We start from the raw sequence: 27,530 nt of genomic DNA, 5'->3' as shown, positions 1-27,530 counted from the left end.
GGGCTACGGTCAGCTTGGCCGGCCCATGCCCTGGGTGTCCGGCCACATACAGCCTGGGTGTGTCTGTGACAGTATTTCTGGGTGTGGTTCGCGTGGACTTCCCTGACTTTGAGTGACACAGGCATCCCCCGCGGTGAGGGGGCCTCACCCCATCAGTTGGAGGCAGATTTTAATGGAGAGGACACTGGGGCCCCTGGGAAGTGGGGATCCCACCTGCAGATGGAGCCACCCCCAGGGTTCGGACCTGCAGCCCACGTCCGAGCTGTGTGCCAAGGTCGTCGCAGTGAGGATGGGTGTTTGGCCAGATGCGTGGTTCCGGGCGAATCGATTTGCGGGGCTGTCGGCCCCACCGCCCATGGCCTGGGGTGGCTCTGGCCTGGCGGGACTGGAGGTCATGCCCCTGCGGTGGCCGGAGTCACTGCTGGGTGCTTGGGGGAAAGGGTTCTCTTACAGCTGCTTCCCAGGGCTTGTGAGAGGGCCCCGAGCCTGGGGGTCGACTGCAGGCCGTGCCCCGATGGAAGGACATGTGGGGAGCCCGGAGCGTGACTCCCGGCAGCTCCTGTCCCGTGAACCTGCAGGGACCGGAGACCCGAAGGCCCCGGTGGAGGGCCTGCTGGGACTGCGGTGGCCAGGCCTTTATAAAAGTTTCTCTTTCTTTATTTTGGGGTAAAACACACGTAACGCCCATCTTAACCATTTTGAGCGCACGGTTCAGTGATGGTCGGCACAGTCACGTTGTGTGGCCGTCACCACTACCATCTCCAGAACGTTCCATCGTCCCAGACTGAGACTCCGCCCCACCAAACACTAGCCCCACCCCCCACCCCGGGCTCCGCCTTCCGCTGCGTCTGAGTCTGGCTGCCCTGGGTCCTCGTGCGAGTGCCGTCACACAGTGTGTCCTTTTGCGACTGGCTTTTTTGCCCAGCGCACCATCCCCAAGGTCCACCCTCGCTGAGCGTGTGTCAGGGTTTCGCTCCTTTCTCAGCCGAGAGATATCCCGGCGGATGGACCCGTCGTTCACCCATCCAGGCCCCTCCCTCAGTCTGCTCGTGACGCTGGTGGCGACCGCCAGCACCAGTCTCTGTCACCCACTTCTGCATTTGTCCCTTCGACCCTACGCCTCCCCGAGGCGGTGACCGTCATCCTCCCAGTTTACTGATGAGAAGAGTCTCAGAGCCAGAGGATGCTAGCCCTCGAGCCATCACACCCCAGACAGCGTCCCCGTGAGGCCTCACCCGCCACGTCACCTGGGTGTGGCCAGAGCCCGGGGAGCTGGGGTAAGTGGGCCCTTATTTTGCAGTGGGGAGATCGAGGCTGGGAGAAGCCAGGGCCCGTGTCCACAGCTGGCCAGCTGGGCCGGGGCCGAGGTCCCGCCTCGCGGTGCCCGCCATGCCCTGGGCAGCACGGTGACTCCAGGCCCCAGGACACTGTCCGCCTGCCTGGCCCTGCTGAGTCCTTTGGAACGGCCCTTGACGACCAGGCCGATTTGAACGGCAAGTCAGGCGTGATGAAAACCAGTGACTGGCCAGCTTGGGTTCCTGCTGCTCACCGGGCGGCCGTGGCGGGCGACATGCTCTCGCCCGGTCGGGGCCCGAGACTCGCCGAGCGGAAGGGGAGAAGCTGGGGAGCCGGGTGCCTTGCGTGGCCTTGGGCCTGGACGACGGGAGCGGATGCCCAGCTCCGCAGGGGCAGCCTCGGCCTGGGGCCCAGGGGGGTGGCACCTGGCGTGGCTGCACCTTCGGTCACCCGCCCCTGCTTTGGGGTCTAGCACACATCGGCAGGAGCAAGACCAGGGTCGGCGTTGGTGTCCTGGCTTCCAGAACAGTCTGCTGGCATGGACACCCAGCCGACCCCTGTGGGACCCCCAGGGCCCCTTCAGCGGCTCCAGGTCACACTCCCCACCTCAGCCGGGGGGAGCCCAGCCCTGTCCCTGGAGTCCCCGTCACGTCCCCGCGCCACGGGCATCGCCCAGCTCCCGGGAACCGGAGAATAGCTGGTGCGCAGAGGGGACCCTTGCCGGGCAGGGCCCTGTGCCTCGTGCCCGGGGCCCCAGGCTCCTGTCCTGGGCCCTGGGGCCAGAGTCGCGTCACTTTGCCGTTGCTGTGTTCCCGTGTGTGCTGCCGAAGTGAGCACACGTGTGTGGCTTTCCCACGGGAGCCACTGCCCTGCGCCCTCGCCAGGGCCCGGCCACTAAGCGTCAGCTCGAAAACCGGCCTCGGGCCGCTCACCGGCCAGCCCTGCTTCTGCCGTTGCTTTGAGGGCGGTTTGCAGCCCAGGGTGTGTGACAGGTGTGCACAGCAGAGGGGACAGGGATGTGTGCGGAGGATGGCACAGGCCCCTTAAAGCCGGCGAACAAGCTCAGCCGGGCTACAGACACATGGAGCCGCCTCGGCCTGGGAAAGGCCGCCGCGGGAGCGGAGAGCGGGCTGCGGCAGGGGCCCTGTGAGGAGGACGCCGCTTTGGTGGCCCTTGTGGCTTTTCTGAAATTGTCCCTGTGCAGCTTATTCGTTCAGGAGTCACAGCTGCCTGGAGAGGCTTGTGAGCACGGTCGTCTAATCCAGAGTGCGTGTGTGCGCGTGCGTGTGCGTGTGTGCTTGTGCGTGTGTGGTGTGTGCGTGTGTGTGCATACATGTGTCTGCATGTAGGTGTGTACATGTGTGCATGTGGGCGGCGTGTCCATGTATGTGCCTACGGCATGTGTGCACATGTGGTGTGTGCACATTGTGTGCATGTGGATGTGTACGTGTGTGCACGTGTGCACGTGTGCGGTGTGCATGTGGGCGGTGTGTGCAGGCGCGAGTGTGTACATGTGTGTAGGGGTCTGCTTCTGTTTAAACACGGAAAGACCCGCACGCGACGTGTTCACGCGAGATGTACAGGCAGAGTGGGGAGGGCTCTGCCTCCCAGGCTCCGCGGGGTTTCGTCAGGGGTGGGAATGTCTCGTGAATGTTGTGACTCTGGGAACCAGCGTTCATGTCCCAGGCGCTGCTCACATCCACCCCCGCGTCTGCGCCCTCATGACAACTGACCACACTTGATGGGCGTGAAACCGCGGCTGAGGCCAGGACCCTCTGTCTCGCCCAGGGCTGTCAGCCTGGCCGGTGTCACGCCCATCTTGCAGATAAGGATGCGGGGCTTGGGAGGGCAGGACTGTCCCAAGGCTGTGGCCTGCATGACCAGAGCCAGGTTTGGACAGACCCTGGCTGGGTCGGGAGGGTCATTTCCAGGGCCGTGGATGGTCCTGCTGTCTTGGAAATCCAGGCCACGCGGTGGCCACGCCTGCTGCCGTGTCGTGGGAAAGCTCAGCTCTGCCGAGTCCCTGCCTCCCTCTGCTGCTGGGCTGGGCGCCTGCTGATGCCAGCAGGCAGAGCGGTCACAGGACAGGACGTCCTGGGTTGGCGTGACGGTCGGGGGGACAGCCTCCACTGCTGTGAGGAGGAGTCCCCACGACAGAGCGGCTGAAAAGATGTGCACTGGTGCCTTGGGAAGCGATGACAGGTGGGTGTCCAGGGCTGGTGGCTCTGTCCCGCGTGGCCCGCCCACCGGCGGGTCTGCCACACGATGTCCCACCGCCGGGCCGGCTGCCAGCCTCAGCGGCCTTCGGCACCTCAAGCTGGGTTTTCTGTTGTTTGGGCCTCAAAGCATCTGAGCAGGTACTCGCAGCCTGCAGGGTCCTTGAGTGACTGTGAACCTCAGCTCCAAGCGTCACGAGGAAACGTGTCGGAGACGGGAGGGAAGTCACGTGACACGTCGCAGATGAAAAGGCGTGTGTGGGAGTGAGGTCAGGGCAACGGCGTCGAGACGTCACACCTGTCCCCGTCACCGTCCTCGCCGAGGCCCCCGCAGGGCCTCCCACTGCGAAGCGCGCGGCTGAGCGGCCATCGTCCCCAGCGTGGCTGCAGCCCTGAGCTGTGCCCAGACCTGGCCTGTGCCGGAGCCAGAGTGAGACCAGGCGCCTGGCGGGCAGATGCCCAGGACTCCATTCCCCTCGGGGGCTCGGGCAGGGACGACGCGCCCTTCGGCCGAGTCTGTGGGTGCTGCTGCCCCTGTCTCCCGGGTGGTGACCGTGCTCGGCCTAGGGCCCCGTGGACGTTTACCCGCCCTGCTCCCTCCATCAGCTGGCTTCATAAACACCCGAGGCCGCAGCGGGGGGGCTGGGGAGTCCGGCAGGGCGCCCCGGCGGGGTCTCCTGACCTGCTGTCTCCCAGACCGTGGCACAGTCGGCGGGCGTCACACATTAACCCGGCAGGGCCAGGCGGCGTGTAGGGGGCTGGGCTGGGTGAGCCAAGCCTCCCCCCCGAAACGAGATCACGCTTGGTGGGGTTGAAATGGCGGCCAGGATGTGGCCGTGCCTTAGTGGCTGCAGGCAAAGCCACCATGGCCCTGGGTGCCTGAGGGGCCCCAGTTCCATAGCGGCCGGCGCCTCTGGGCCTCGGGTCCCTCAGCTGCGGAGGGGACGCAGCGCGGCACCCCCAGAAGGCAGGGTGCCGGAGCTGTGACCCGCGAGTGGCTCAGAGTTCACACCGGAGGCGTCTGAGACCAGCCGCGTGACAGACGGTTGTCCATACCAGCGTGGGGTGTGGCTGGGCCGGTTACAAAGCCTGGCTCCTAACCCTCGCGGGCCACGTGGTCACAGGACGGGTCCCAGTTGGGGTCAGCGCCCCGGCTCGGGATTTGTTTCCCAAACATGGTTCCCGCTCACATGCAGACAAGGGGCCCGGGGCCGGAGCCCCTGGCCACCAGTGTTCCCACAGGGACGCTCCGCCCAGGCTGCCAGGCTGTCCCCTCGCCCCCGAGGGCGGAGGCTTTCTTTGTCACGCGTTCTGGGCCCTGTCTGGTCCCCATAGCCTCCAGTTAATCATTGAGCCAGGCCAGGCCTGCGGACGCCCCCCTGTTGGGGTCGGGAGGGGGCTGCGGTGCTCTGTGGGTACATGACCCCGAGACCAGGCTGTTGGCTCGCCGGCGCTGGAAACGCTCCCCGTCCTTGCGGGCTGGCCAAGGTCAGCCGGGAGCAGCGTGCAGATTCTCCTGCCTGCGTGTCCCCGAGCTCCCACCATGGGCTCCAGAGCAGGCTGGGGGGACGGTGGGCTCTCAGACCCCACGGCCTCCGTGCACGAGCGGAAAAATGGTGACTTCGGTTCAGGGGGCCGTGTGAGGGGATCCGGGCAGCACCCCCTCACGGGGAACCCCTCATGGTGGCCTCGGGCCAGCCGACCCTCACGCGTCCCCCTGGTGTCCACAGGGCTCAGCGTCTGTCCTCCAGCGCCGGTCCCTGAACGAGGAGTACGTGGAGGTGGGCCGCCTCGGGCCCTCCGACTACTTTGGTGAGTGGGGTCCCCTCCCGCGGGAGGCGGGCCATGCCCCGGGGTCCCGGGAAGGGGCCCGAGGTGAAGACCTGCAGGGCCCGAGGGAGGGGCGTCCACTGACGGCCTGTCCTGGCTGCGGGCTGTCCCCCGCGGGCAGGCTCCCACGGTGCGGGCTGGCGCACACCACGCGCCTGCGGCACACGGGGCCCGGACGTGACGTGGCACCAAATGTCGGATTAACGCGAGCCAGTGTGAGCGCGTCCCTGACGCTCCGTGGACGGACTCGCACCGAGCACCCGTTTGTGTGCTGGCGTCACCTCTAACCGGGTCCTGCGGTCGGTCCGGTCGGCTTTGTGAAGCCGGCGGCCCCGCCCGCAGGCAGCAAGGGCGCCGGGGCCCTGACCCGCACCCTCGCCCCCAGGGGAGATCGCGCTGCTGCTCAACCGGCCCCGGGCGGCCACCGTGGTGGCTCGGGGGCCCCTCAAGTGCGTCAAGCTGGACCGGCCCCGCTTCGAGCGCGTGTTGGGCCCCGTCTCCGAGATCCTCAAGAGGAACATCCAGCGCTACAACAGCTTCATCTCACTGACCGTCTGAGCCCGCCGCCCGCCCTGCCCGCCGCCCCAGCCCTGCTTCCCGTGATGGCGTGCTCGTCCGTGTCGGGGAGGCCGCGGGATGGGCTGGTGTCCCGGCAGCCTGGGGACTGTCTCCCTCCAGACTCGCGTTTGGAATAAAATACTCACCTGGGCATTTCAGAAACGAAGGGCGGACTGGACGCTCCCGGCCAAGGAGTAGCCACACCCCTCCCCACACACTCCCCTTCTTTCCTCCCCCCGTGCGCTCATCTTAGGGGACCCCCTTCATCCTTCCCCACGCCTTTTGGGGGACATAGGAGCATGCCCACCCTCGTGGCTGTAGGGGTCCAGGGCCCCTGTCTGGTGGGCTGGCCGGGTCCTCCTGGAGCTGACAGGAGGGTGAAGGCCACTTGTCACCCTCCCGTCCAGAGGCTGGTCAGGCAATGACCCGGGTCCCAGGGCTCTATGATGTCAGGTCACCAGGTCTGGAGTGTAACGGGGCAGCAATGTCCAAGGGGGTACCCCACGGATTAGGGAGAAGGGGTTCTCCCGGCCAGTGTCCTATCGAAGATGCCAGAGCTGGAAGAACCTCTGCGTGACAAGCCGGGCCCAGCCTCAGAGAGGACAGAGGTCCCAGTCAGCTTCTGGCCCGGTGGCAGGGGACCCCACACAGACGTTTAAAGCCCATGTCGGGTGGTCTGGGAACGCTGGCCAGTCTGCCAGACAGTCAGATCCCGCCGTCGGCCTCGCTGGGCCAAGACGGGGCAGGAAGGAAGCACTGTGTGAGTCTGGGGCTTCCCGGGACCCCGAGCACCGTTCCCTCGGAGTCGGGGGACCCCAAGCAGCATCTATTTACTTGTTCCACAGCTTCTGGGAGACCTTGCGAGGGAGAGGAGGGTTTTCTTCAAACATACTCTGGGGATTGTCGTCAGAACCAGAGTCCCCGTGAGTCACCCTCCAGCAGACCTGCCGCCCTGCACAGGTCTGAGCTCGAGTCTCCAGAACCAGCCCTGGGCCCCACACACCCCAGTCACCGACCCATCGAACTCCCCTTTAAACACATCCTGATCCAACGCCGCCCTGAGCCGGACCGGCCTGGAGGGGCGGGGCCGGGGCCGGGAGCCGCGTGGTCCCTTCTGGTGGCCTGAAATACTGTCGAATTGTGCCGTTCACCCAATTCTGCTCCTGCCCGCGCACGCCTGGGCCCCAGCAGCCCCGCTGTGGCCCGCGGCCGCCTGTGACGCGGGGCCAGCCCGTGTGTCGCGACATCCTCCGTGCTGCATGTGCCATTAAACGTGCCATGAATCTCCTCTTCCCGACTTGGCCTCCCGTTTGCTTTCCCTGTGGTCAAATCGTCACAGCTCGGAGCCTGCCGTGTCAGCCGGCGTCAGTGTCCAGGTCAGGCCACTCGACACTCACACTGCTGTGCAGCGGCCACCACCGTCCGTCCCCGTAACTTCTTCCATCGTCCCAAACTGAAAGTCTGTCCCCATTAAACTAACTCCCCGCCCCCTCCAACTGTCTCTGCAGAAACTCATTTTGATAATATATTTTGTTTCATCCAATATCCAAAATATTATCATTTCAACATGTCATCAATACAAAAATTGTTAGAGACTTTATGCTTTAGTACCGAGTCTTTGAAATCACGTGCCTTTTATGTCACGTGATTTCATGGCGTGCGAGTCACATGCACGTCTCAACGCGCGCCTTTGTGGCGCTCGGTGGCCATGTGAGGCTGGTGGCCCCCCGGGTGACGCGCGGCTCCGGGCGAGGTGCTAAGGCTCAGGGCTGGGCCCAGGTCGGCTGCTCTGGCTGCGAGTCTGCTGGCTGCTGCCATCGCAGCCTCCGGTGCACGTGGGGCTCCCTGACACGGGAGCCGTCGGCGTGGTGCCGAGCGGCCCAAGACCGGGGAGGGCCAGGCCAGCACCGTGGGCGCCTGGTGTGTTTGCTGAGCTGCGGGTGCGGCGGGGAGGTGCAGGTGGATGACTCTGGGTGGGATGTCAGGCAGGGGCCCAAGGACACGCTTCAGGGACTCAGCACTGGGCCTGGAGCATCCACCTCGTCTTGCTGCAAGCCGGCTCCTCAGCCTTCATGGCTTAAAGCCCCCACGTCATCTCACAGGGTGGGGCTTGGCACCACGCCCCCGTGGCCCTTGGTGGGAGGTCTCGGCAGCTCCCCACGGCCTCTCCTGGGGATTCCTCACCACAGGGCTTCAAGAGTGCGGGGCGGCTGCCGTAACCCATGACCTAGTCTGAGAACCCACAACCATCTCTTCATCAGAAGCAGGACCCCAAGTGCGGCCCACACTCGGGAGGGGACTGGGCCGTGTCCTCTGAAGGGAGAGGTCAGAGAATGGGGACGGCCCTGAGGCGGACACTCCTGCTGCTGGATCTCGCTGTCCTGCCGGGCAGCTCGGGGCTGCGGGGGGTAAGGGCCTACGTCTGGGGCGCCTCCCGTGCCAGGCTGCGGTGGACGTCAACACTTACAGGTGAAGGGGAGCGTGTTGGGCTGCGAGGGCCCCTTTCACAGGTGGACAGCTTGAGGCTGGAGAGAGTGGCCCTTGCTGGCTCCCGTCCACCGTCCAGCCCATCCTCTCGCCCTGGTCTGCGGGCCTGTGCCCACCAGCGCCTTCCCGCCGGCCTGGGCAGCTGGGTCCCGGGGTCGGCCTGGGACCAAACTGGGCCACAGGAGGAACGCAGCCCTGCAGGCACACTTCAGACCCCCACCTCCAGAGTTTGAGCCATCGAGTTTGTGGCACTTCATTGCAGCGGCCACAGAGGACTCGCACCGAGGCCCCGCTGGGACCGAAGCCAGCTCTGCCTGTCTCAGTGCCAGGCTCCACCACCTGCCCGTGCTGAAGCTCGGGGCCTGGGTGCTCCTGCACCGGGTGGGCTGGGCGGGGGCAGGGTACGCTCCCTGGAGGGCAGGCTCTGGTCCCGGCTGCTGGCCTGGCTGGGGTGGGCGGGGCCGTGGCCGGGGGCTGCAGGAAGCCTCTGCGTTGCCCGCTGGGGCTGCCGTGGACTGGAGCAGCACCCTCCCCAGCCGGGCACCAGGCGGGCACAGACCCGGGCTTGTGGGGCTCGTGAAAGCACGCCTGTGTGCGCCAGAGACGACAAGCTGAGCGATTGTTCCTGCCCCACCGCGGCCCCCGGGCCAGTGCCAGGGGTGCTGTGCAGGCCGGGCGCCGAGGGCCCTGGCTCCTCAGCTGCCCTGTGCTGGACGGGGCACCGGTCCTGCCCTGCGGCAGCTTCTGGGAGGGGTTGGGCGTGGCCGACGACCCCAGGAGGGCGGGGGGAGGGGCTGCTCACTCCCCTCCCAGGCCGGGGCACTGAGTTGCCCCCGTAAATATGTGAGTACATAAGAAAGTGAATAACCTGGGGGTCGGAGGGGGACATTTTGGGAGATCCCGGCTTGGGCTTGCACAGGCCAAAGAGAGAGATCTCGACCAAAGGCTCACGCTGCACAGAGCCAGCTGGGCAGGCTGGCAGCCAAGCCGTCGTCAGAGGCGATTCTCAGAGCTCCACTCATGAGGGGAGCCCCTGAGAATTAAAAACGTCGCCCAGCAAAGGGCCCCGTGGAGAAGGTGACGACTGTGGGGACGTCGTCAAGCGTGTGTCCCACGAAGGCGCGTTTCACACGGGGAGCCCTCGGAGCCCGACGAGGAAGCCGGGAACGCGCCGAGGACACGGACGGGCCAGCACGGGAGGGCGCACGGTGGCACGGACGTGCGCGTCCTCGGCCGCGAGGGAATGCGAACCACAGCCGGGGAGACGCCGGCCGCGTCCGCGAGGACGGCCGTGATGACCGACGGTGACAGCGCTCATTGCTGGCGAGGATGCTGTGCGGGCCGGCGGCAGACGGCAGACCCGCGAAGGCAGCGGCTGCCGTGCAAACAAAACCGAGCAGAACGTGCGGCCACCATCCCACCAGCTGTCACGGGCGGGCGCGCGGCCCCGGGGTGTGGGGACACACGCACACGACGCCCGTGCACAAGGGCGGGTGGCCGCTTCACCTGCTGAGCCCGAGCTGGAGACACCCAGACGCCGTGAGCGAGCGAGTGTGGGGCCATGTGCCACAGGACACTGCTCGGCCACACAAGGAGCCGTCCATCACCCGGCTGGGCGGCGGAGTCAGCGGGCGGCAGTGACTCACCCAGAGGTCAGGCATTTCCCAGCCGGCCCCCGGTGGCCAGGCCCCACTGCATGGGCCTGGGGAAGGGCGACGCCTTGTCCGGGAGCCCCTCAGCGGTGGCCTGCTGGTCAGGCAGACTCGGGGGTCCTGGGCCCTGCTGTCCAGAGCCTTCCCATGGCCACCACTGGCCACAGGGCCTCTGTTCTTGAGACTCAGCTCCAGACCGGCCCCCGAGGTCTGCCCCGGCCTCGGCAGACGGCAGCTCATCCCACGCCTCCAGGCAGCCTTTCCTGGTGTCACCAACCTCATTGACCTCTTGGCCTCTCCTGCCTCCCGGGCTGTGAGGGACTTGGGAAGCTGTGACTGAGCTCCAGTCGGGCAGGGCTCCAAGGTCAGGGAGGCTTCCTCCTAGTCTAGAATCCAGACTCTTCTAGAGCCTCTCCTGGGCCTGGAGACCTAGGACCCGGGGCACGCCTGGGGGCCACCAAGGTGCTCAGAGCCTTTTCATGGGCGTCGCTGGCCCGAGGCGGAGCTTGCGTGTGTGCTGCGGATTTCTCAGTCCACGTGTGGGACTTGCGGCCGTGTAGAAGGCCACGGGGTCTGTCTCAGCTGCTCCGAGCAGGGGCTTCGCGCCAGCTCCATATTGTGTCTGCCTCCAGGCCAGAGCCCTGTGTCGCTCCACCGGAGACGTCCCTGTCAGCCTCCGCGGTCAGGCTTTCCTTGCCTTCTGCAGCCGGAGGACCCCGGCTGGTGTGCTCCAGGACGCCCTGGACGACGGGCCTGGCAGACCCTGCACTCCTGCGCCGTGCCCGACCGGGGTGGGGTCGGCATCTGGCGGGCTGGCCGAGGCACGACCCCAGGCTCGGTAACCTAACGGGCCTCGCGACCCGGTCCTGTTCCTCGAGTGCTGTGCCACCACAAGTCCCTTCTCTTCTCTGGGCCTCGACTGGCTCGTCCAAGGGGTGGGACTAGTGACACCACCTGGGCCCAGGTGTGCCGGTGAAGCGGGGTGCGGGGACGGGGGCGGGCAGGCCAGGAGCTCTTGCTCGTGCGATTCTAACCACATCAGCATGCGTGAGGGTCACCCGCCCTGCCCCGGGCACGCGAGAGACAGGCCCATGTGTCCACACCCTTTCCTGCAGATGGCCTGGCCTCTGGGCTGCAGGGTGGCCTCGTCCCTGCCCCCGGCCTGGAACGCTCCCCTCCCCCTCCCCGCCCTTCCTGCTGCTCATTGGGCCGAGCGGCTCCCTGGGGCTGGTCTCTGAGTGTGCCAACGAGGGGCGCCCAGGCGCCGCCAGGGGCCCCCATTCTGCGGAGGTGACACATACGTCCTTGGTCCCTGCAGCTTGCCCTTGCTGTGGTTTGCAGTCGCCTATAACATCACTGTGGAACCTCAAGACATAAAGAGCCAGCTGCGTTCTGCGGGTGAGGACTGTGACGGGCCCACGGTGTCTGGGGGTGGGGGGACCGCACAGCTGGAGCGTCCCCGTCCTTTGTCCTGGATCCGTGCGTTCCTGGCTGGTGTGGGGCCAGCAGTCAGACTTCCCACTTGGTCTGGGGCTCAAGGGCCAGCTCTTCCCACAGCCAGGACCAAGTTGCCAGCTTGTGGGGTCCAGTTCCAACAGTCATGCCATGTCACCGCCACCAGGGTCTCCGAGGTCCCGGCCTACCTGGACTCAGGGAGGGGACACGGACCCCACCTCTTCATGGGAGAAGTGGCAAAGAATTCGCGGTCGTCGTTTAACATTGCCACTCGGCTCGGTTTCCGGGGACACGGTCATGACCCAAATGAGCTTTGCTCGGAGTCAGCAAGCACATGGTGCTGTCCTTACGTGTCTCGAGGTCCTAGGGATGGAGGCCCCACCTACAGCGGTCCTGCTGTGGACACAGACTAGCTTCCTGGTCCACGTCAGGACGTGTCTCCCCCAGCACAGGGACCTCGTCGGCTTGTGCACAGCTGTCCCCCGGCTCCACATGCACAATCGGGACCCAAGCGTTTGTTGAATGAATGCACGATGGACTCTAAGCCCACAGAAAACCTCGCGGGGGCAACTTGGATCAGAACGCATTGAGCTGCTGTGTCGAGGAGCCCCAGGCTCCTCCGAGGTGGGGAAATTGGGAGCGGGGTCCGGGGCCATCGCCAGGTTGCCGTGGGGAGCAGGAGCCAGGGCTGGAACTCCGCCTGGGCCCCCTGGCCCCACGCAGGTCTTCCGAGCCACCGGCGTCAGAAGACGTCCATCACGCTGCTCTCGGTGAGACCATCGTCACTCCCAAACTCCCCCGTTACTTACACGCTTCGGGGGGGCCCCGAACCCCGAACCCCGGGAACACCTGCGTTTCACTTTTCGTATAGAGCAGACCGGGTGTCCCACGATCTAGATGTCCCAGTGTAAGCTCTCCACGTGGTGCGCACGGGCCCTTCTCCAAGTGGCCGTGGGGAGGGTGGGACAGCTGCAGCCATCCTGCCCAGGGGAGGTGGACCTAGGCTGCCCCCAGCCCGGCTGTGGCCACGCCCTGGGCACTGGGCTTCGGATGCTTCCTTCTGGGGAAGCCCGAGGGCCAGTTGGGAGGTGGGGCCCGTGGGCAGTGGCCAGACCCAGTTCCCCGCCTCCCCGAGCTGGAGAAGGGCTCTGCCCAAGGTCACTTCCTCTCCCAGCTGCGGGCATCTCGCCCAGAGCAGCTGCCCAAGTGCTCTGCGCCTGCCACCCCCACACCTTCCGGTCCAGGACTGGCTGCCTCTGGCTTCCTTCTGGTCACCTCCATGGCCAGGCCCAGTGCAGGCCCCTGGCATCTGCCACCGCTCCCGCTGGCTCCCACGCCCACCTTCCCTCCTCACAGTCCGGCCCCAGACGGCCGAGAGCCACAGACAGAGCAGCCAGGCCTTTCCGGGCCCCACCTGCCCACCCACCTCACACCTCCCTCTCCCTGCAGCCCCGACTCCCAGGCCTGAGCACCCTGACCCCTCACCCTGCCTGGACCCACCCTCCCCCGGATCCCCACCCGTGACCCCACTCTGCCCAGGACTGAGGGACACTTGGCATGGCAAAAAGCCACAGAGGTGCCTCGGGCCTGAGTCCCGGACGGCCCCGTGGGGTGGGGGCAGCCTCCCCCTCCCACTTCAGGATCAGACTCCAGGGCAGCTGTGGGAGACCAGGAACCTTCCAGAATGAAATGCAACCCGCCCGTGGGGTGGAAGCCTTCCTGTCCCTCGGGCGGGCAGTGCTCAAGGAACAGGCCGATAACTGCTGGAGCCCCAAAGAGTGCTGGGGTGCTGGGGGCGGGAAGGGCAGCGCTGCTCTGGCCCCGGCCAAGGGGTGACCTGGACAAGGCTGCTTCCGCTCCAGACCCCACGCTGTCCTGTGACCTGGGGAGCAGGGCAGGGCGGCAGGGACCCTGGGTCCGGGACTCCTGGTTTCTGGAGGAGCAGGAGGGGGTGTGGTCACGCCGCGACTCCAGGCCCTCAGGGGCCCCCAACACCTGCATCTGCATCCTGGCCAGGAAGCCCCTCGGAGCCCTGGCTGGTGCGTCTCGCTGACCTCAGACCCTGCCTTGCGGGAGGCCACCAGGGTGTGAGCCTGGGTCTTCACTGCTTGTCCCCTCGCTCAGCAGATCTCAGCAGCCCCAGTACCTGGCCGGATCTGAGAGGGGCTCCGGGGACCCCTCCCCATCCCCTCCGCCCTGCTCCAGGCCCCACTGGTGCCGGGACACGTGACGACTCAGAGGAGCCTTTGCTGCCAGGAGAGCCCGGCCCCAGGGCAGACAAGGTGTGGACGCGGAGCGGCCACCCGCATGCAGCCTCCCGGCGTGTGGAGGTGGAGCGTGTGCCAGGCCTGCCCGGGTGCCGTCAGGCCCGGTCGCTCAGAACCCGCACGGCAGCCGCTGGGGCCCATTTTCTAGACGAGGCAAAGGGGCTCGGAGAAGGGACGAGAGCTGCCAGGGTTGGACCCTCAGGCCTGGGCTGGGCCGTGGGGTTCTCACCCGGGCCCCCCACGCCCCCCCGCAGGCGAGCACCTCCCTGTTCCCGCCCAGGTGTGGTCTCTCTGCCCAGAAGCTGGGCTGGGACCCAGGCCCGCCCCCGCCACCATGGCCTGTCACTGCTCATAAAACCTCTTGTTTATGGGTCGCGCCACCACCCCAGGAGGGCCAGCCAGGTGGCCCTCAGAGGGTGTCCCCAAGCAGTGCTGCCACGGGGCGGAAGGCGTGGGGAGGCAGTGTGGTGCAGCGGGCAGTCACCTCGCCGTTGGTGGCAGGCTGGGCCACACCCCGCCTACGTGAGCTTGGACAGTGGCTGGACCTCAGGCCGCTGTCCCTCCAGTGCTAGCCCCTGCTGGATTAGGAGGCCTGGGCAGAGCTGAGCAGACCCTCATCTAGGCCTCCACGGTCCCTGTACGGTCCTCGGCCCAGCAGAGCCCTGTCTCTGAGGCCACCGGCCCGTGCACTGCCCCTCCTAGGCTGCGAATGAGGGAGAGCAGAGTGTGGCCCAGGTTCTGACACATTCCACTGAACATGCTCATGGCGTGTCGCGCCGACCCACCATCGTCTCTGGGACTGCAGTCTCAGTGGTAAGTGGGTGGACGGGCCCCGAGCTGCTGAGACCACTCAGCAGGGCAGTGAGGCCACACACACAGCAGCAGGCCCCAGATGTCCGGCTCCCACGGGCACAAGGGCGGGTGGGGGGCCCGGCCAGGGCGGCTGGAAGCGGTGAGGGGCCGGCTGCAGCAGCGGGCGTGGGGTCCAGCAGGGGGCGTCCCACTGGGGTGCCCTGTGAGCCCCTCAGCCCAGGCTGCACCAGCTCCAATGGGTGCCCACCTCCAGCTGGGAGGGCCTTCCAGGGCCTGTGGGCACCCCGGTGTGTGAGGGGGTGCAGGCAGGGGCGCAGGGCCCGCCGACTCGAGGGAAGCTCAGCACCCTGCCCACTGTCTGCTGTCCGTGGGCACGACGGTTCTCCTGTGGGACTCCGGCCACCTCAGCACAGCTCCTGGGCTGGGGCACCAGCTCCGGGGGTGGCAGGTGAGGGACGTGGGGCCGCCGAGGGGGTGCCCCGGGAAGCGGGTGGGAAGGGCAGGACGCGCGGTGGCGAGGGAGGCCGCCTCATGTGGACTCTGGCCTGCTCTCCACACCTGTGGGCCACACCCTGTCCAGTCCTCTGTTGGGGCCACAGCCAAGGCAAGGGAAACTGTGCAAGCCGTGGGGTGAGGGGGGCCTCGGGTGGGCAGGAGGAGGGACCTGGGCCACCACAAAATGCCGCTCTGGGCGAATCCCTGCCACCGGACGAGCCCCGAGTGGGTGCGTGCTTGGGGAAGATGGGCCCCCTCCTCCAGGGAGGCCACCAGGAGAGCACGAGCCCTTCACTTAGTCCCTTCCTGAGCGGGAGCCCCAGGAAAACAGTTGAGGTACACAGAAGGTGGGGTTCTCTGTCCCGCCCCCACCCCAGCCCCTGGCTCAGAGGGGGTGCTGAGACCTTGCCTTTCTCAGTCTGGGAGGGTTTGGGAAGGCTCTCGAGGAACCCCTCCCCCTGGCTCGAAGGCACTGCTACCCTCCCTGCCCAGCCTCCTGGGTGACAGGGAGCCCTGCAGATCCCCGGACCAGGCTGGCCTGGCACGGCTGGGTGGGGAGCGATGGGCTGGCCACGGGAGAGCAGGGGCGGGGAGCAGGGGGAAGAGGGGAGGAGGCCGGGGGAGGGGAGGCTGAGGAATTGAAAGTGCATTCCCGACAGATGACGTAGCTCTGCAGCCTGGGGGGGGGGCGATGCCCTTCTCTGGGAGGTCCCTGGGATCCCTCCCTCCCGACAGGGAGGTGGGCGGGGCCAGGCTGGAAGGAAGGAAAAGTCCAGCCTGGGCCCCCCACGCTGGCTCCGCTCAGATGCCACCTCCTCCCAGAAGCCGCCTTCCTTCCATCCCTCCTGGGGGACCTGGGGTGCCTTTGGGGAGCCTGGCTTCGTCCCGTCAGACATGGGCTGGCCTGGGAACTCGTGGGCAGGGCCTAGGGGGCCCAGCAGACACCTGCTGAGTGCCAGAGCTCCAAGGCAGGGCCCCAGGGCTGTTGGCTGTCGCTGGCTGGCGTTGAGGCCCTGGGGAGGCATGGCGGGGTGGGGTTCCCCAGCACCACCCCTCCAGGCTGCCAGGGCCTCTGAGGGGACTCAGCCGGGCTTTGCTGTGGACTAGGCAGGCACTGGATGTCTCCATGCTCCCTGTGCACCAGGCATTTTTCTAGGTGCTTCTGTGACTCCCCATTCACGCCTCCGACCCCTTTCTGTGGGACCGCCACCCGGTTTCTCAGCTGAGGCTCAGTGGGTGCCGTGCGTGCCCCCCCGCTGGGTGCTGAGGCTGCCCTCGGCTGGGCAGCAGGCAGGCCAGGTGTGCAGGGCGCTCCCTCCTCAGACCCAGGCTGGTGGCAGGTGAGCCGGGGTCCTGGAGACAGGGACAGTGGTTCTGGGGGGACCTTCGGGAAGGCGATAAGCCAGGCCTCTGTCCCTACGTCCACTACCAGAGGAATACGCCCCCTTCAGTGAACAAGGCCTTGCCCAGGCCAGAGTCAGCTTCCTCCCCAGTCTGGACGACTCGGCCGCTTGGGGGAGGCCGTGTGGCTCCTGACCCTGGGACTCGTCCTCAGAGGCCGAGGGGACGCTGTACTTCCCTGTACGCCCTCACCAGGGCACCTCGGCGAGGGAGCTCGTGTACCCCTGGCAAACACCCTTGAGTCGAGGGGCAGCAAGTTCCAAAGGTGCCCGTCAGGCCTCGGCGGCCCCACCGACAAAGCCACCAGTTAAGCCACTTCAGACTTCCCGACAGAAACAGAGATCGTCAGTCTTTGCTGCTGTTTTAATTTCTCAGTCTCGGGATGACTTGTTATGCAGCGGTCGCCTCTGGAGACGGGGCCCAGAGTGGTTCTATAACTCACCCGCGGAACATGCCAGAAAGAGGTGGAGCCTGGGATGGGACCCAGTCACCCGGGCACCGAGCTGCTCTCTTCCAGGGTCCCGCTGCCGGGCTGGGGTTCTGGGATCTTCGTTAGGCACCTTGCAGCCCCGAGGCCTTGCCCTGGCCGCACCGAGCTGCTTCATGAGGGGGTGCGGGGGAAGGAGCTGCAGAGGCAGAGGTCCCGTGGCTCTGTGGGCCTCCGACTTCCAGGACCTCATAGGAGGCAGGGCGGGGCAGGCCTGGGCCCTGGCTGGCCCCGGGCCTCGCCGGCAGAAGCATCTAGACTGCCAATGGCTGCGTCTGCTTCTGCCCACGTTCGCTTTGCCGGAGGAGGCTGGTGCGGAGTGCAGAATTATTTATAACGTGTTATCTGCAGGAACAATGCTTTGTAACTTGGGGCGGGCCCAAGACTTGTGAAGGGTGGTGCTGCCAGGACCCAGGCCACCACCTCCCAGGCCCTGCACACGAGGCTGGAGCTCTTCCAGCATCTTCTGGTGGCTTCCTTGTCACAGAGCCATTAGGGTGACTCTAGAACAGAGAAGGACCTGGGCTGAACAGTCACTGTCCTGTTGAGCACAGACCCCAGGGCAAGGGGACAGTCGTCCTGTGGGACGGGGTGGGGCTGGGACCTGGATGGTGGTGTTGAGATGGGGACCGGTCAGGTTTCAGAGACCCTTCGAGGGTTCCGTCACCAAGACGTCCGGGCAGGCGGGAGGAATGTGTGGGACAAGGTCCGGGTCGGCTCTGAGACCACTGCTCTGTGCCCCCAGGTGGACGGGGTCCCTGGCTGGCTTGCAGAAGGTCTGGGGCCGTCATGGCCATGCTCGGGCTGACCTGGGCATCCACTGGGGGGGTGATGCTGAGTGGGTGGCTGGCTTTGGGGGTCTGGGGTTCAGGACAGAGTGCCAGGCTCGACTCGCCCTCCTGGAGGTGGCATGCAGCTGTGAGACTGTGTCGGCCTGTCGGGGACGGAGCAGGTGGTAGGAGCCGGCCGTGGGCTCGCCAGAGAGAGGGGGCTGCTGGGAGACGAGGAGCTAGCAAAGCGGACGAAACTGGGCAGCCCGGGGGACGCAGCAAATCAGGAGTGGGGTGTCCTGGAAGCCAGCGAGGGGAGCGTGTCCGAGAGGGGGCGTGGCACCGGGCCCCATGCTGCTGTTAGGTCCATTAGAGACCTGACTGACCAGCGCCACAGTTTCACGAGCCCCTGGGGGGCTCGACAATGGGCTGGGGTGTGGGTTGGACATAGGAGTGGGCATCTGGCCCTTCCTGGCCATGGACAGCCTTCCGAGGAAGAGCTCCGGTCTTGGGCCAGAGCCACCGAGAATGGGGCTCTTTCTCACTCCGTGTGGATGAGGAAGCCTAGGCCACTTCCTGTCACCATGGGGGACTTGGCTGGAAGAGGACATTGCAGTAGACAGGACCACTGAGACGGAGTGGGACGCTTGACCAGACCGCTCCTGAGGCCGTGTGCGTGGGCCAGCCAGGCCGAGAGGCGGGTGAGCTGCTTGTCCGTGTATGTATGTGTGTGTGTGTGTGTGTGTGTGTGTGTCCACCGCACCTCCGAGGGGTCGCGGCACGAGGGCAGGGTCAGTGCAGTTCACGTGTGTCTCCGGTGCTGAGCACAGGGTGCACACGCGGTCCAGCGGGCGCCCGATAAGTGTCGTCGAATGAGTGCGTCTTAGGCACCGTGAAAGCGGGAGAGACACGCTGAGTGATAAACACGCCCAGGGTTTCAGCCAGCAGGTCTGGAAGTGACTCTCCTGTAGATCGAGGCAGGGTCGTGGGTGCCGGGCAGTTCTGTCTTGGATTTCTTGGGGTGAGGGGCGCCCCATGACCTTGGCAGCACTGAGGGGTCTGGAGGGTCAACAGGAGCTGCTGGCACAGGGCACAGGGTGGCCCCGTGGGGCTGTCCCCCAGCCCGACAGGCATGGCCGTGTTCCCTGCCCCACCTGGCCCTGCCTGTGCCCCTGTGCAAGGCCCTCGGGGTACGGCAGAGGCGCCCGCTGTCTGCCCGCCGTGGCGCGGTGTCTGCACAAACGTCGCTGCGGGCAGCCGTGTCTTTAAGGAGACGGGCGAGCACGGTCTGCCCTCGGGCTGCGCCCGGCTCTGTGCTGAGCACCTTTGGCGTCACTTGGAGTGACCCAGCGGGCAGCTGCCCCCGCCCTGTCAGTCCCCTGCTGGCTTCGAGGCTCGGAGAGGTGAGGCAGCTAGCCAAGGGCTGCACGGCCAGCAGGTGGTGGCGCTGTCCCACAGCCGGAACTGGTTCCTCTGGGCCTCGGCCTGCCCTCCTTGTAAGCGCCCCTGTGACGCCCAGGGGTGGGTGCACAGTAGGTGCTCAGGCACCTGAGGCCCTTGTGCTGTCCCCAGGGGGAAGCACCTGGCTGCAGAGAGGCTGCGGGCCTCTCCCACACACCTGGAGGTGGCCCTCAGGTCACAGCAGGACAAGGGTAAGGTTATCTGACAGGACTTTGCTCTCCTGTTGAGAAAAACACTTCTCCAGAGTCACAAGCAAGGAGGTTTTTCAAGTTTACTCTCTGCTTGGCCCGAACCCTCCCTGCCCCCTCCACCTGTCGAAAGGGCAGATTGCGCGTCCCCAGGGAGGAAGGGGCTGCAGGGTCCCCCAGAGCAGAGTGAGCCCGCGCTGCGGTGCCCGCCCCTGCTCTGACTGGCCAGGCTCGTGGTGGGGGGCTGAGGGCAACCCGACAAGTCCTAGACTTGGGGTCCAGCCTGGCCCATCGGAGCTCCGTGCCCCCCACCCCAGGCCCGTGACATGCAGCCCTGACGCTCTGAAAAGTGTGGGTCCGGGTGGGAGTGAGGGGGCCGCTGCGTGTCCCCTGCGGAGAGAGCAGAGGCGGAGGCTGAGGGCCCAGCGTCCTGAGGCCGCGCACCCTGGGGCCCAGCAGCCACGCGACCGACCGGCACCCGCCCCCGCCCTTGGGCCGCTTTGCGCTGGGCCCTTGTCACAGCAGCCACGAGTCCTGACGCCTACGGAACTGCAAGGTGGAGGTGGCTCTGACCGTTTCTCTGCGTGACGGGGACTGCGGGTCCCCCTGCCCGGCTTCCTCCGCCTGACCCTCTGAGCCCGCGGACGTGGGCATTTGGGGGCCTATCTGAGGTCACGTCCCCACACGCTTAGCACGGTGCCACTCCCACAGGACGCGCATCTGTCGAAGGGCCACCGAGCCGTGAGGTTCCCTGAGGGGCCCCATCTCCATTCTGCTCGGGCTCCCCGGAGGGGAGCAGTCACGGCCACAAATGCGGGCGCACTGGGGGGCGTCGTTCTGCCTCCTACTCATCTCCCCACCCCTTTATCTCCCGCCCCCTCCCCCCGCCCGGCTCTGCTCCCCTTCTTCTCCGTGCTGCTCTCCCTCAACGGCTCCCCACCCTCCTCCCTTCCCCGTCTCCTGCCCCACCCCCCAGGCCCGGCCTCAGGGAGCCACAGTCCATCCCCAGAAGGTGGTGGCTTCCCCGGGCGGAGCCCACTGAGGCCCATTGTTGCCTGTGCCCTGCCGGCTCCCGGGGTGGGGGCACCTGGGCAGCACATCGTGGACTCCCGGACACCCAGTGAGAAGAAGCTGGCCCGGCGGCCACGCTCTGACCGCTGCGGATGGCACTTGGAGGACGTGAGCGCCCGTGCGTGTGAGTGCACGGAGCGATGTCGCCGTCTGCACGGAGGCACCGTCTTCCCAGCCGATGCCTGAGTGGACACGGGGCCCGAGCACGGGAGAAGGGTAGACGGACGTGTCTGATCACGGTGGGTTTAGGTCATTTCCAGCGTTTGCTCTTCCAAGTTGCCCTGGACCCTTTGATGGCTGTTGTGTGTGGGCCACTTACTCAGCCAGGTCCCCAGCCACAGGGGCACAGGGTGGGGCCACGGCCACCCGACTGGCTCCTGACAGCCGCCACGGACACCAGCCCCGGGAGGTCAGGGGTGTCCCCGGCCCCTCCTACAGCTTAGGTTGTCTGTCCCAGAGACGGCTTCTGTCCCCTTAGGATAAAAGTCCACATTCCTTCAGTCTCAAGGCCTAAGTGACCTGCCTACCTCTCTCATCTCCCAACAGCCAGCTGGCTCCTGCCCCAGGGTCTTTGTGCATGCTGTTACTGCTACCTGCAAAGCTATATCCAGGTCTTCCCCAAATCGGCTCCTCGTCACATAGGCCTTCCTGACCACCCCGGAGTCCTCACCTGACAGTGCCTTCCTGTGTTTGTCACTCGCTCATCGTTTCCCGAGGCCGTGGGCGCCATCCTGTGCAGTCCCCCAGTGCTCCGCACAGTGCCTGGCACATGTGTTTGTTCAATGACTACTTCTCGAAGCGCCCTCCGAGCTGGCCGTTACCCAGGGAAGGTGGCCCAGCGCTAAACGGCCTGCTCGCTGTCACACAGCCGGGAGGCTGGGCATTACAGAGTAGGAACTGACCCCTGGCCCGCTGGTCTCCAGGGCTCTGCTGCCTTCTGGGAGGAGGCAGCATCCCCCTCCGCCCCGAACTCACCTGGTGAGCCCTGCCACGTAGACGTGAACTCTGGGTGTCTATACTAGCCTTGTCCAGGAGAAAAACAATTTGAGCCACATATGGCATTTAAAGTTTTCTAGTAGCCACATTTAACAAAGGAAAAGCAAACAGGTGAAATGAATTATCATCACATAGTTTAATCGACATATCAAATGTTGTCATTTTGACATGATTAATTGATATAAAAATTACTAATGAGAAATGTTACGCTCTTCACTTCCACACAAAGTCCTCTAAGACTGTGTGTGACTTAACCGTCTAGCACGTCCCAATTCCGACCGGCCACATCTCCAATGCCTGATGGCCACCCGGGGCTAGTGGCTCCCGGACTGGACAGCCCAGGTCTAGCCTTCGTTTCTTGGAGCTACCAAGTGTCCGACGATGTAGGTTTTCACACACAAAATATTAAAACATTGATTGTGGGCTCACATGCTATTTTAAACTTCATTTCCAGCTGTATATTTAGAAAAGAAAATAAAATCATTTAATAGGGAGTTTTAAAAAACGCTGAGCTTGACCCCCTGCCTCTTGGCTGTCTTCTCCCTTTCTGGGGAGCCTGAACTGGAAAGGCTTGATCCCCAGCTACTGGGGGCCTGGGGCGCCGTAAGGTAATGACTTAATTAGCCCCTGTCTGGGCACTTTTGATCTTCAGGGAGCAGTGCCCACTTGGCTGAGGCTGCTCCAGGGTTAATTGCCCTGATCCAAGAAAGCCTTGCCCAGAGATAAAGGACTGCAGGGCTCCATCATGACAAATTGTTTTGCGATCTGCTCTGGCACCAGTGGAGGCCCAGGTGTGGACGGTCAGCTGGCCCCCACCCCTAGGACCCTGGTGTGGGCAGATGGGCAGCGGGCTCTGCAGGTGTGTGTGTGTGTGTGTGCAAACACGTGTGCATGCTATCTCTCCTGGGCAGGACGGAGACTCTCTGTTGGGGAGGCAGCTCTGCAAGGGGGGAGGGATGATCCACCCCCACTTTCCGGATGAGAGAACTGAGACTTGGAGCAGTCTAGGGACAAACCACACCAACAAGGTCAGGGTCAAGGGGCACATGGCAGCCAGGCCTGGCGTGCCCCTCCCCGTCCCTCTGCACTTTGGGACTGGGGATCGGGTGTGGGCTCCAATCTTGCTGCCTTTATCGCTGGTGGCCACATCATCCTCACACATTCGTCTGTGACCTGCGGGACAAATGCCACCTAATTCCATCCTGTGCCTCAACAGAGCATGTGCGCAGCGGCCCCAGCCTGTCTTCACTGCTGGGACTGAGGGCATCCGAATGCTCCGTCTAAGAAATGGGGGCGGGACGTATCTGCACTGCCGGGGGTCTGTGTGAGTGACACGAAATTGCATGAGGCCGAGATGACTCCCACGGTGAAGTAACAGTGTGGAGTGCCAGCTGGTGCCAAGCCCCTGGCGGAGTTTGAACAGGGTGAGCTGGGGTGTAGGGTGAATGCTGGCTGCACACCACACAGGGCGCTGGGCTCTTTGACAGGCCCCCTCCCTCCTCCGAGGGAAGGACAAGGCCCTTCCTGCTCCTCCCCAGGCCGGAGGGAAGCAGTCACCTCAGCTGCGTCTATTTGGAACACCTGACTCACGTAATTACGGGCCTGCGGGCACGTGGGGGCGCCCGGGACGCCGGAGATGGCCAGGAAGCACCGGCTCCGGCTCCGGCTCTGGGGGCGACTGGCCCTCCCCGCCGCCAGGTGCACCGTCACCTCCCACGAGCACCTCTTCAGCCGGGAGATTCCCCTGCGCCCCCTTCTTCCGCCGCGGCCTCTGGCTGGCCTGCGGGGCTCGTGCTCGCCGCCTGAGGTCTTCACGCGCGGAACCGGAGTGGGCGTGGCCGCCTGGGTCCCGCGGCGGAGCCCCGAACGCCGTGCCTGCGCCTCCTGACTCAAGTATATTTAGCCTCATTATCGAATGTTTGCAGTGAACCGTGTGAACCTAATAGCGGCTGGAAGTGAAACTCGATTCCCAGGCAGAAAGCAGCACGTGACCGCGCCTAAGCAGGGGGATCGCCCTGCCGGCGGGGCGCGGCGGTGCCCCCAGAGGCCTGGCCCCGCGCGGAAGGCCACCTCTTGCAGGGAGCATCCTGCACCCACCTCCTCCAGCCGCCCCTTCTCTGGAGGCCGAAATGAGGGCGGTGCTGAGAGGGACCAGGGCCCGGGAGGGGTCCACGCAGGAGTGGTTCTCGTCCCAGCTGGTGACCTCCTGGTCAAGGCAGTCCCACGGTCTCCATTCCCAGATCTCGGAAGCAAAGCTTCTGCCAGTTTTTCTCCGAGGACGGGGAAGAGTGGGGCGAGCTGGGTTTGGGGGGCCCTGTCCCACCCCGGGCGGGCCCGGGTGCTCTAACGCGCGTGGTGCGCCCAGTTTCCCCACGGAGGCTCTGCGCCCTTGCAGAAGTTTTTGCCACCCTCGCGCGGCCGCTGTTGTCGTGGTCGCTATGACGACGCGCCGAGGTTTTATTTTTAATAGCGGCCGGCGATTAGAGAGAGGGAGGCCTGCGCGCTTCCCAGCGCTCTCCAGTCCTGGGGCCGCTCTCCAGTCCTGGGGCGGGGGTGTGCCGGAGCTGCCCCTGCTCCCCGCCCTTGCTCTGGCCTGACACTCCAGTCGGAGGCCCCCCTTTCGCATCCCCAGATCTCCCCTGGCCTCAAACTCGAACTGGGCGGCCCTAAAGTGCCAGGCTGGGAAGGGGCACAGTCGGAAGCACCCATCTGGGCTGCTCAGTGCTGGCAAGGACCCCCAGGAGTCAGGGACCTTCTGTGCAGAGCTTGGAGCCAGAAGGGCCCCACCTCCTCTGAAATACAAGCGACCTTTCCTCCTTCGTTCCCACACCTGCTATCAAATTGAGTGCTTTAACCCCAAAAAGGTGTCCTTGTGTCCCCTCTGCCCGAGAAGAATCCGAGGCTCGACAGGGTGATTCAGTCAACTCTGGGATAAGTTGGGGACAGCTTGGACTGAGTCCAGAGTCCTGGCAGTGAGCAGTCTGGCTGCCCTCCAGAAACTACCAGTGGTCCCTCTTGGAAGCAATAGAAGGTTCCACCTGGACGGACAAGGACTGGCTTTCAGGGCTTCCAAACGTCTCCACGCTTTCCCTGGTTCGTTCTGCCTCGGCCCTCCACTCTGAACTTCCCGCACTGCGCTTGCGTGCCGTGGTCGCAGCGGCGTGGGAAGGCTGCAGGTGTGGAGGCCTATGGAAAGGCGGGGCAGACCTGGGCCTCTGGGAACCGCATGAGAAGCTTCCCACCACTCCCGCCTACCTCCAGGTATTTGGGGGAGTGAGCGCCCCGAGGCCCCTCCGAGCTGGCCTTTGAAATGCCAGACGGCCCCACCAAGGATGAAAGGCCGCCAGCGGGGCTGCGCCTGTACTGCCTCTGTCCAGCGGGGCCATTGGGGGCGGTTGGCGCAGGCGGGCTTTATTCTCCTCTGCCGCCCCCCCGCCCCACCGGGGAGCCTCCTGGCCTCCAGGGGCCTCGGCCGTCTAACATTGGGGTCCCTGGCCCGCCACGCCCCTAGCTCTGGTACCAGAACTCGTCCGCCCCCTCGAGGCACCGACACTGGCGGGTGACAGGGCCCTAAGCCCGGGTCCTATCCCACCTGGTCTAGGGGGGCGGAATCCACCCAGCCCGGGTGCACGCGCCCTTTGGTGGCGAGGGAGCCGTCCAGCTGAGCTCAGGCCTCCCGCTCCCCGCGCGTCCTGCCCCCGCATCGCGCTCTGTGCCGCGCCTCGGCCGCAGGCGGCGCTCTGTGCGCCCGGCGGATCCCGACACCGCAGGCTCCCACTCCGAGTGCCTCACGGGCGGCTCCTCTGTCTCTTCCAAACCCTTTGAGGTCCCGGCTCAGGCCGCAGACCGGCCTTCCACGAGGGAGTGGGGACGCGGGGTCCCAGGGTGGGGACGAGGCACGCTGCAGCCCCCTCCTCCGATCTGGGCTCTCTCCCATCGGAATGTGGGTGGAGGTTCCAAATTCAGACGCCCCAGGCATCGGATTGTGGGCGGGGGCGCGTGGCAACCGCCAGGTGAGTGCCCCAGACTCGCCCCTAAACCCGCCCCACCTCTCACCAGAGACTCACTCCCCCTCCTTTTATGGAGAGGGGGAGGCAGGGGCCCTGAATCCCGACCGCGGAAAGAGGCCCAAGCGCCGCGGCGGGGGGCGGGGGCGGCCTGCTTTTGCCCTTTTTGGCGTCGCAGCTCTGGGCGCTGCCCTCTGCTGCCGCTGGGGCCCGAGAGAGGCGAGGCGAGCCGGCGACCGCGGCGGCCTCCTCCCCTCCCCGTCCGGTGCCGCAGGATTGCAGCTGCCGCCGGAGGGTGGGCAAGCCCGAGGGAGGGGCGCGCCGAGCCCCGGCGGCTGTGCTCGGAGCCGGGCGCGGGGCTTGGATGGATTTCACTGCCTGCGTGAGCGCGTGTGTGTGCTCACTGCGGCGGCGGCGGCGGCCGGGCCTTGCCCGGCCGGTGCGGCCCCCGCGCGCTTCCGAGGTGCGGGTCCCGGGCCCGGAATCCGGGGGAGGCGAGAGGGAGGGGGCGGGGGAGGGGCGCGGCGGCGGCGGCGCTATAACCCCCTCCCCGCGCCCGGCCGGCTCCACACGCGCGCCCCTGAGGAGCCCGCACAACTCCGGCAAGCCGGGCCTGCCCGCGCCTCCTGCTCTCCCGGCGGCGGCGGCGGCGGCAGCGGCAGCGGCGCCGGCTCAGACTGCGGCCGCCTTCAGGCCCGCGTGGCGAGGCCCCGGGCGGGCGGCGGCTGCCAAGCGGCGGGGCCGCGGGCGCTGCCCGGCTCGGGCCGGCGGAGGGCGGAGCGCGGCGCCGGAGCCGAGGGCGCGCCGCGGAGGGGCGCACGCAGGCCGCCGGGCCGCGCCGTGCTGGGCCGCGCCGTGCCCGGCCTGGTGGCGGCGGTGGCGAGAGAAGGCCGGAGGCGAGCTCGGGGCCGGCGGTGGGCGCGCAGGGCCGCCCGCAGGGAGTGCGCAAGCCGGAGGCTGGGCCTGGCGGGGCGTCCAGACAGGTGATGGGTGGTGTGGCGGCGGCGGCTCCAGCCTCGCTCCGGGCTCCTTCTCGGGGCTGACGCCCGCAAACATGCAGAATTACCGGCCAGGTCGCTCGTAAGCCGGCGCCGGGGAGCGAGCGCGGCGGCAGCTAGCACCGGGGACGCACCAAGGAAGAGGCCCAGCCCCCGCCCTCCGCCCCTTCCGTCCCCACCCCCTACCCGGCGGCCCCGGAGGCTCCCCGCGCGGCGGGTGCGGCGAGCGCGCACTCCCTGCTCCTCCTCCTCGCTGGCGCTGCCTGCCTCTCCGCACTCGCTGCTCGCGCCGGGCGCGCTCCGTCGGCTTCCTGCTCCGGGCCGCGCTCCCTGAGGGATGGTACTGAATTTCGCCGCCACAGGAGCCCGGCTGGAGCGCCCGCCCCGCGGCCTCGCCTCCTCGCCGAGCCGCCAGCGCCTCGGGACGCGATGAGGACCTGGGCTTGCCTGCTGCTCCTCGGCTGCGGATACCTCGCCCATGCCCTGGCCGAGGTGGGTGCCACCTCCGCGCACGCCCCCTGCGGCCGCCCGCGGGCCGGGGCACCCGGTGCTCGGGGTCTGCAGAGCGCGTTTTGGTTTGTGTTAGGGTAGACGATTTTTAAATTTTCCCGACTGGGTTCTATTTTCTGCCATGCCTAAGTGTGCCTGGTGAGTTTCCAGCGTGCTGCGTCGCGCTGCCGGCAGGGACGGAGTGGCGGCGGGTGGACCAGTGGGGAGAAACTTCGGGGGGCGCGGGCTCCTCCCCGGGGAGGGAACCTGGGGCTCGGCGGGCAGTGCAGTATCAGGGTGCGGGGAGCGCGGAAGGGGGTGTGTGCGAGCCAGCGGAGTCCGGGAAAGGGGAAGAGCGGCCGATAAACAGGTAGGGGCCTCCCAGGTGGGCGGCGCGGAGCCGCGGTCCCCGGTCCCCGGTCCCCAAGCCCGCCCGGGGCCTGCTTACAGGTGGCTGAGCGAGGCGAGTCTGGGCCGGGCCAGGCGCCCGTGCCCTCCCTCCGCTGGCGCCCCCCCCTTCTCGAATCCTGAATTCCCGAGAGCTCTGCTGTGATGAATGACTTTTCTATAGCCCCCGTCGTGGGAACTTAGTG

General features: G+C 66.3%; 3 protein-coding genes across 9 annotated transcripts in view; all 3 read left to right on the top strand.

Annotated features, from left to right (window-relative positions):
• The window catches only part of PRKAR1B (protein kinase cAMP-dependent type I regulatory subunit beta), a 77,203-nt gene extending 70,006 nt beyond the window's left edge, over positions 1 to 7,197 (top strand). For all 3 annotated transcript variants that reach the window (XM_039879092.1, XM_039879087.1, XM_039879094.1), the window contains 2 exons: positions 5,243 to 5,324; positions 5,728 to 7,197. In XM_039879092.1, coding sequence (XP_039735026.1) covers positions 5,243 to 5,324; positions 5,728 to 5,900 — 255 coding nt within the window. In that variant the 3' untranslated portion in view covers positions 5,901 to 7,197. The remainder of the gene's footprint in view (positions 1 to 5,242; positions 5,325 to 5,727) is intronic.
• A 2,746-nt stretch (positions 7,198 to 9,943) lies between these two features.
• Positions 9,944 to 22,318, top strand: LOC120615871 (collagen alpha-1(X) chain-like). 3 transcript variants are annotated; one of them, XR_005656380.1, is made up of 5 exons: positions 12,128 to 13,533; positions 13,622 to 13,776; positions 14,464 to 15,022; positions 16,666 to 18,479; positions 22,303 to 22,318. XR_005656380.1 is itself a non-coding variant. In XM_039879085.1 (4 exons), the coding sequence occupies exons 1-4, from the start codon at positions 13,179 to 13,181 to the stop codon at positions 16,779 to 16,781; spliced, it is 1,185 nt and encodes a 394-aa protein (XP_039735019.1). In that variant the 5' UTR covers positions 12,128 to 13,178; the 3' UTR covers positions 16,782 to 20,295. The 3 variants fall into 3 exon arrangements, 1 of the variants encoding a protein (XP_039735019.1); XR_005656381.1 differs by lacking the exons at positions 12,128 to 13,533; positions 22,303 to 22,318 and adding exons at positions 9,944 to 11,437; positions 11,942 to 12,118 and having other exon boundaries at positions 13,622 to 15,022; positions 16,666 to 20,295; XM_039879085.1 differs by lacking the exon at positions 22,303 to 22,318 and having other exon boundaries at positions 16,666 to 20,295.
• A 3,344-nt stretch (positions 22,319 to 25,662) lies between these two features.
• PDGFA (platelet derived growth factor subunit A) overlaps positions 25,663 to 27,530 on the top strand; it is an 18,492-nt gene continuing 16,624 nt past the window's right edge. Inside the window, exons 1-2 of one of the 3 annotated variants that reach the window (XM_039879105.1) lie at positions 25,663 to 25,913; positions 26,811 to 26,940. In XM_039879105.1, the coding sequence (XP_039735039.1) occupies positions 25,815 to 25,913; positions 26,811 to 26,940 (229 nt within the window). In that variant the 5' untranslated portion in view covers positions 25,663 to 25,814. Of the gene's footprint in view, positions 25,914 to 26,452; positions 26,941 to 27,530 lie in introns of those variants that run through there. The other 2 variants (XM_039879113.1, XM_039879112.1) reach the window with 2 other exon arrangements.

Source organism: Pteropus medius, unplaced genomic scaffold (assembly GCF_902729225.1).
Source record: "Pteropus medius unplaced genomic scaffold, Ma_sr-lr_union100, whole genome shotgun sequence".
NCBI classification, from domain to species: Eukaryota; Metazoa; Chordata; class Mammalia; order Chiroptera; family Pteropodidae; genus Pteropus; species Pteropus medius.
This window is presented reverse-complemented; position numbering and strand designations above follow the sequence as displayed.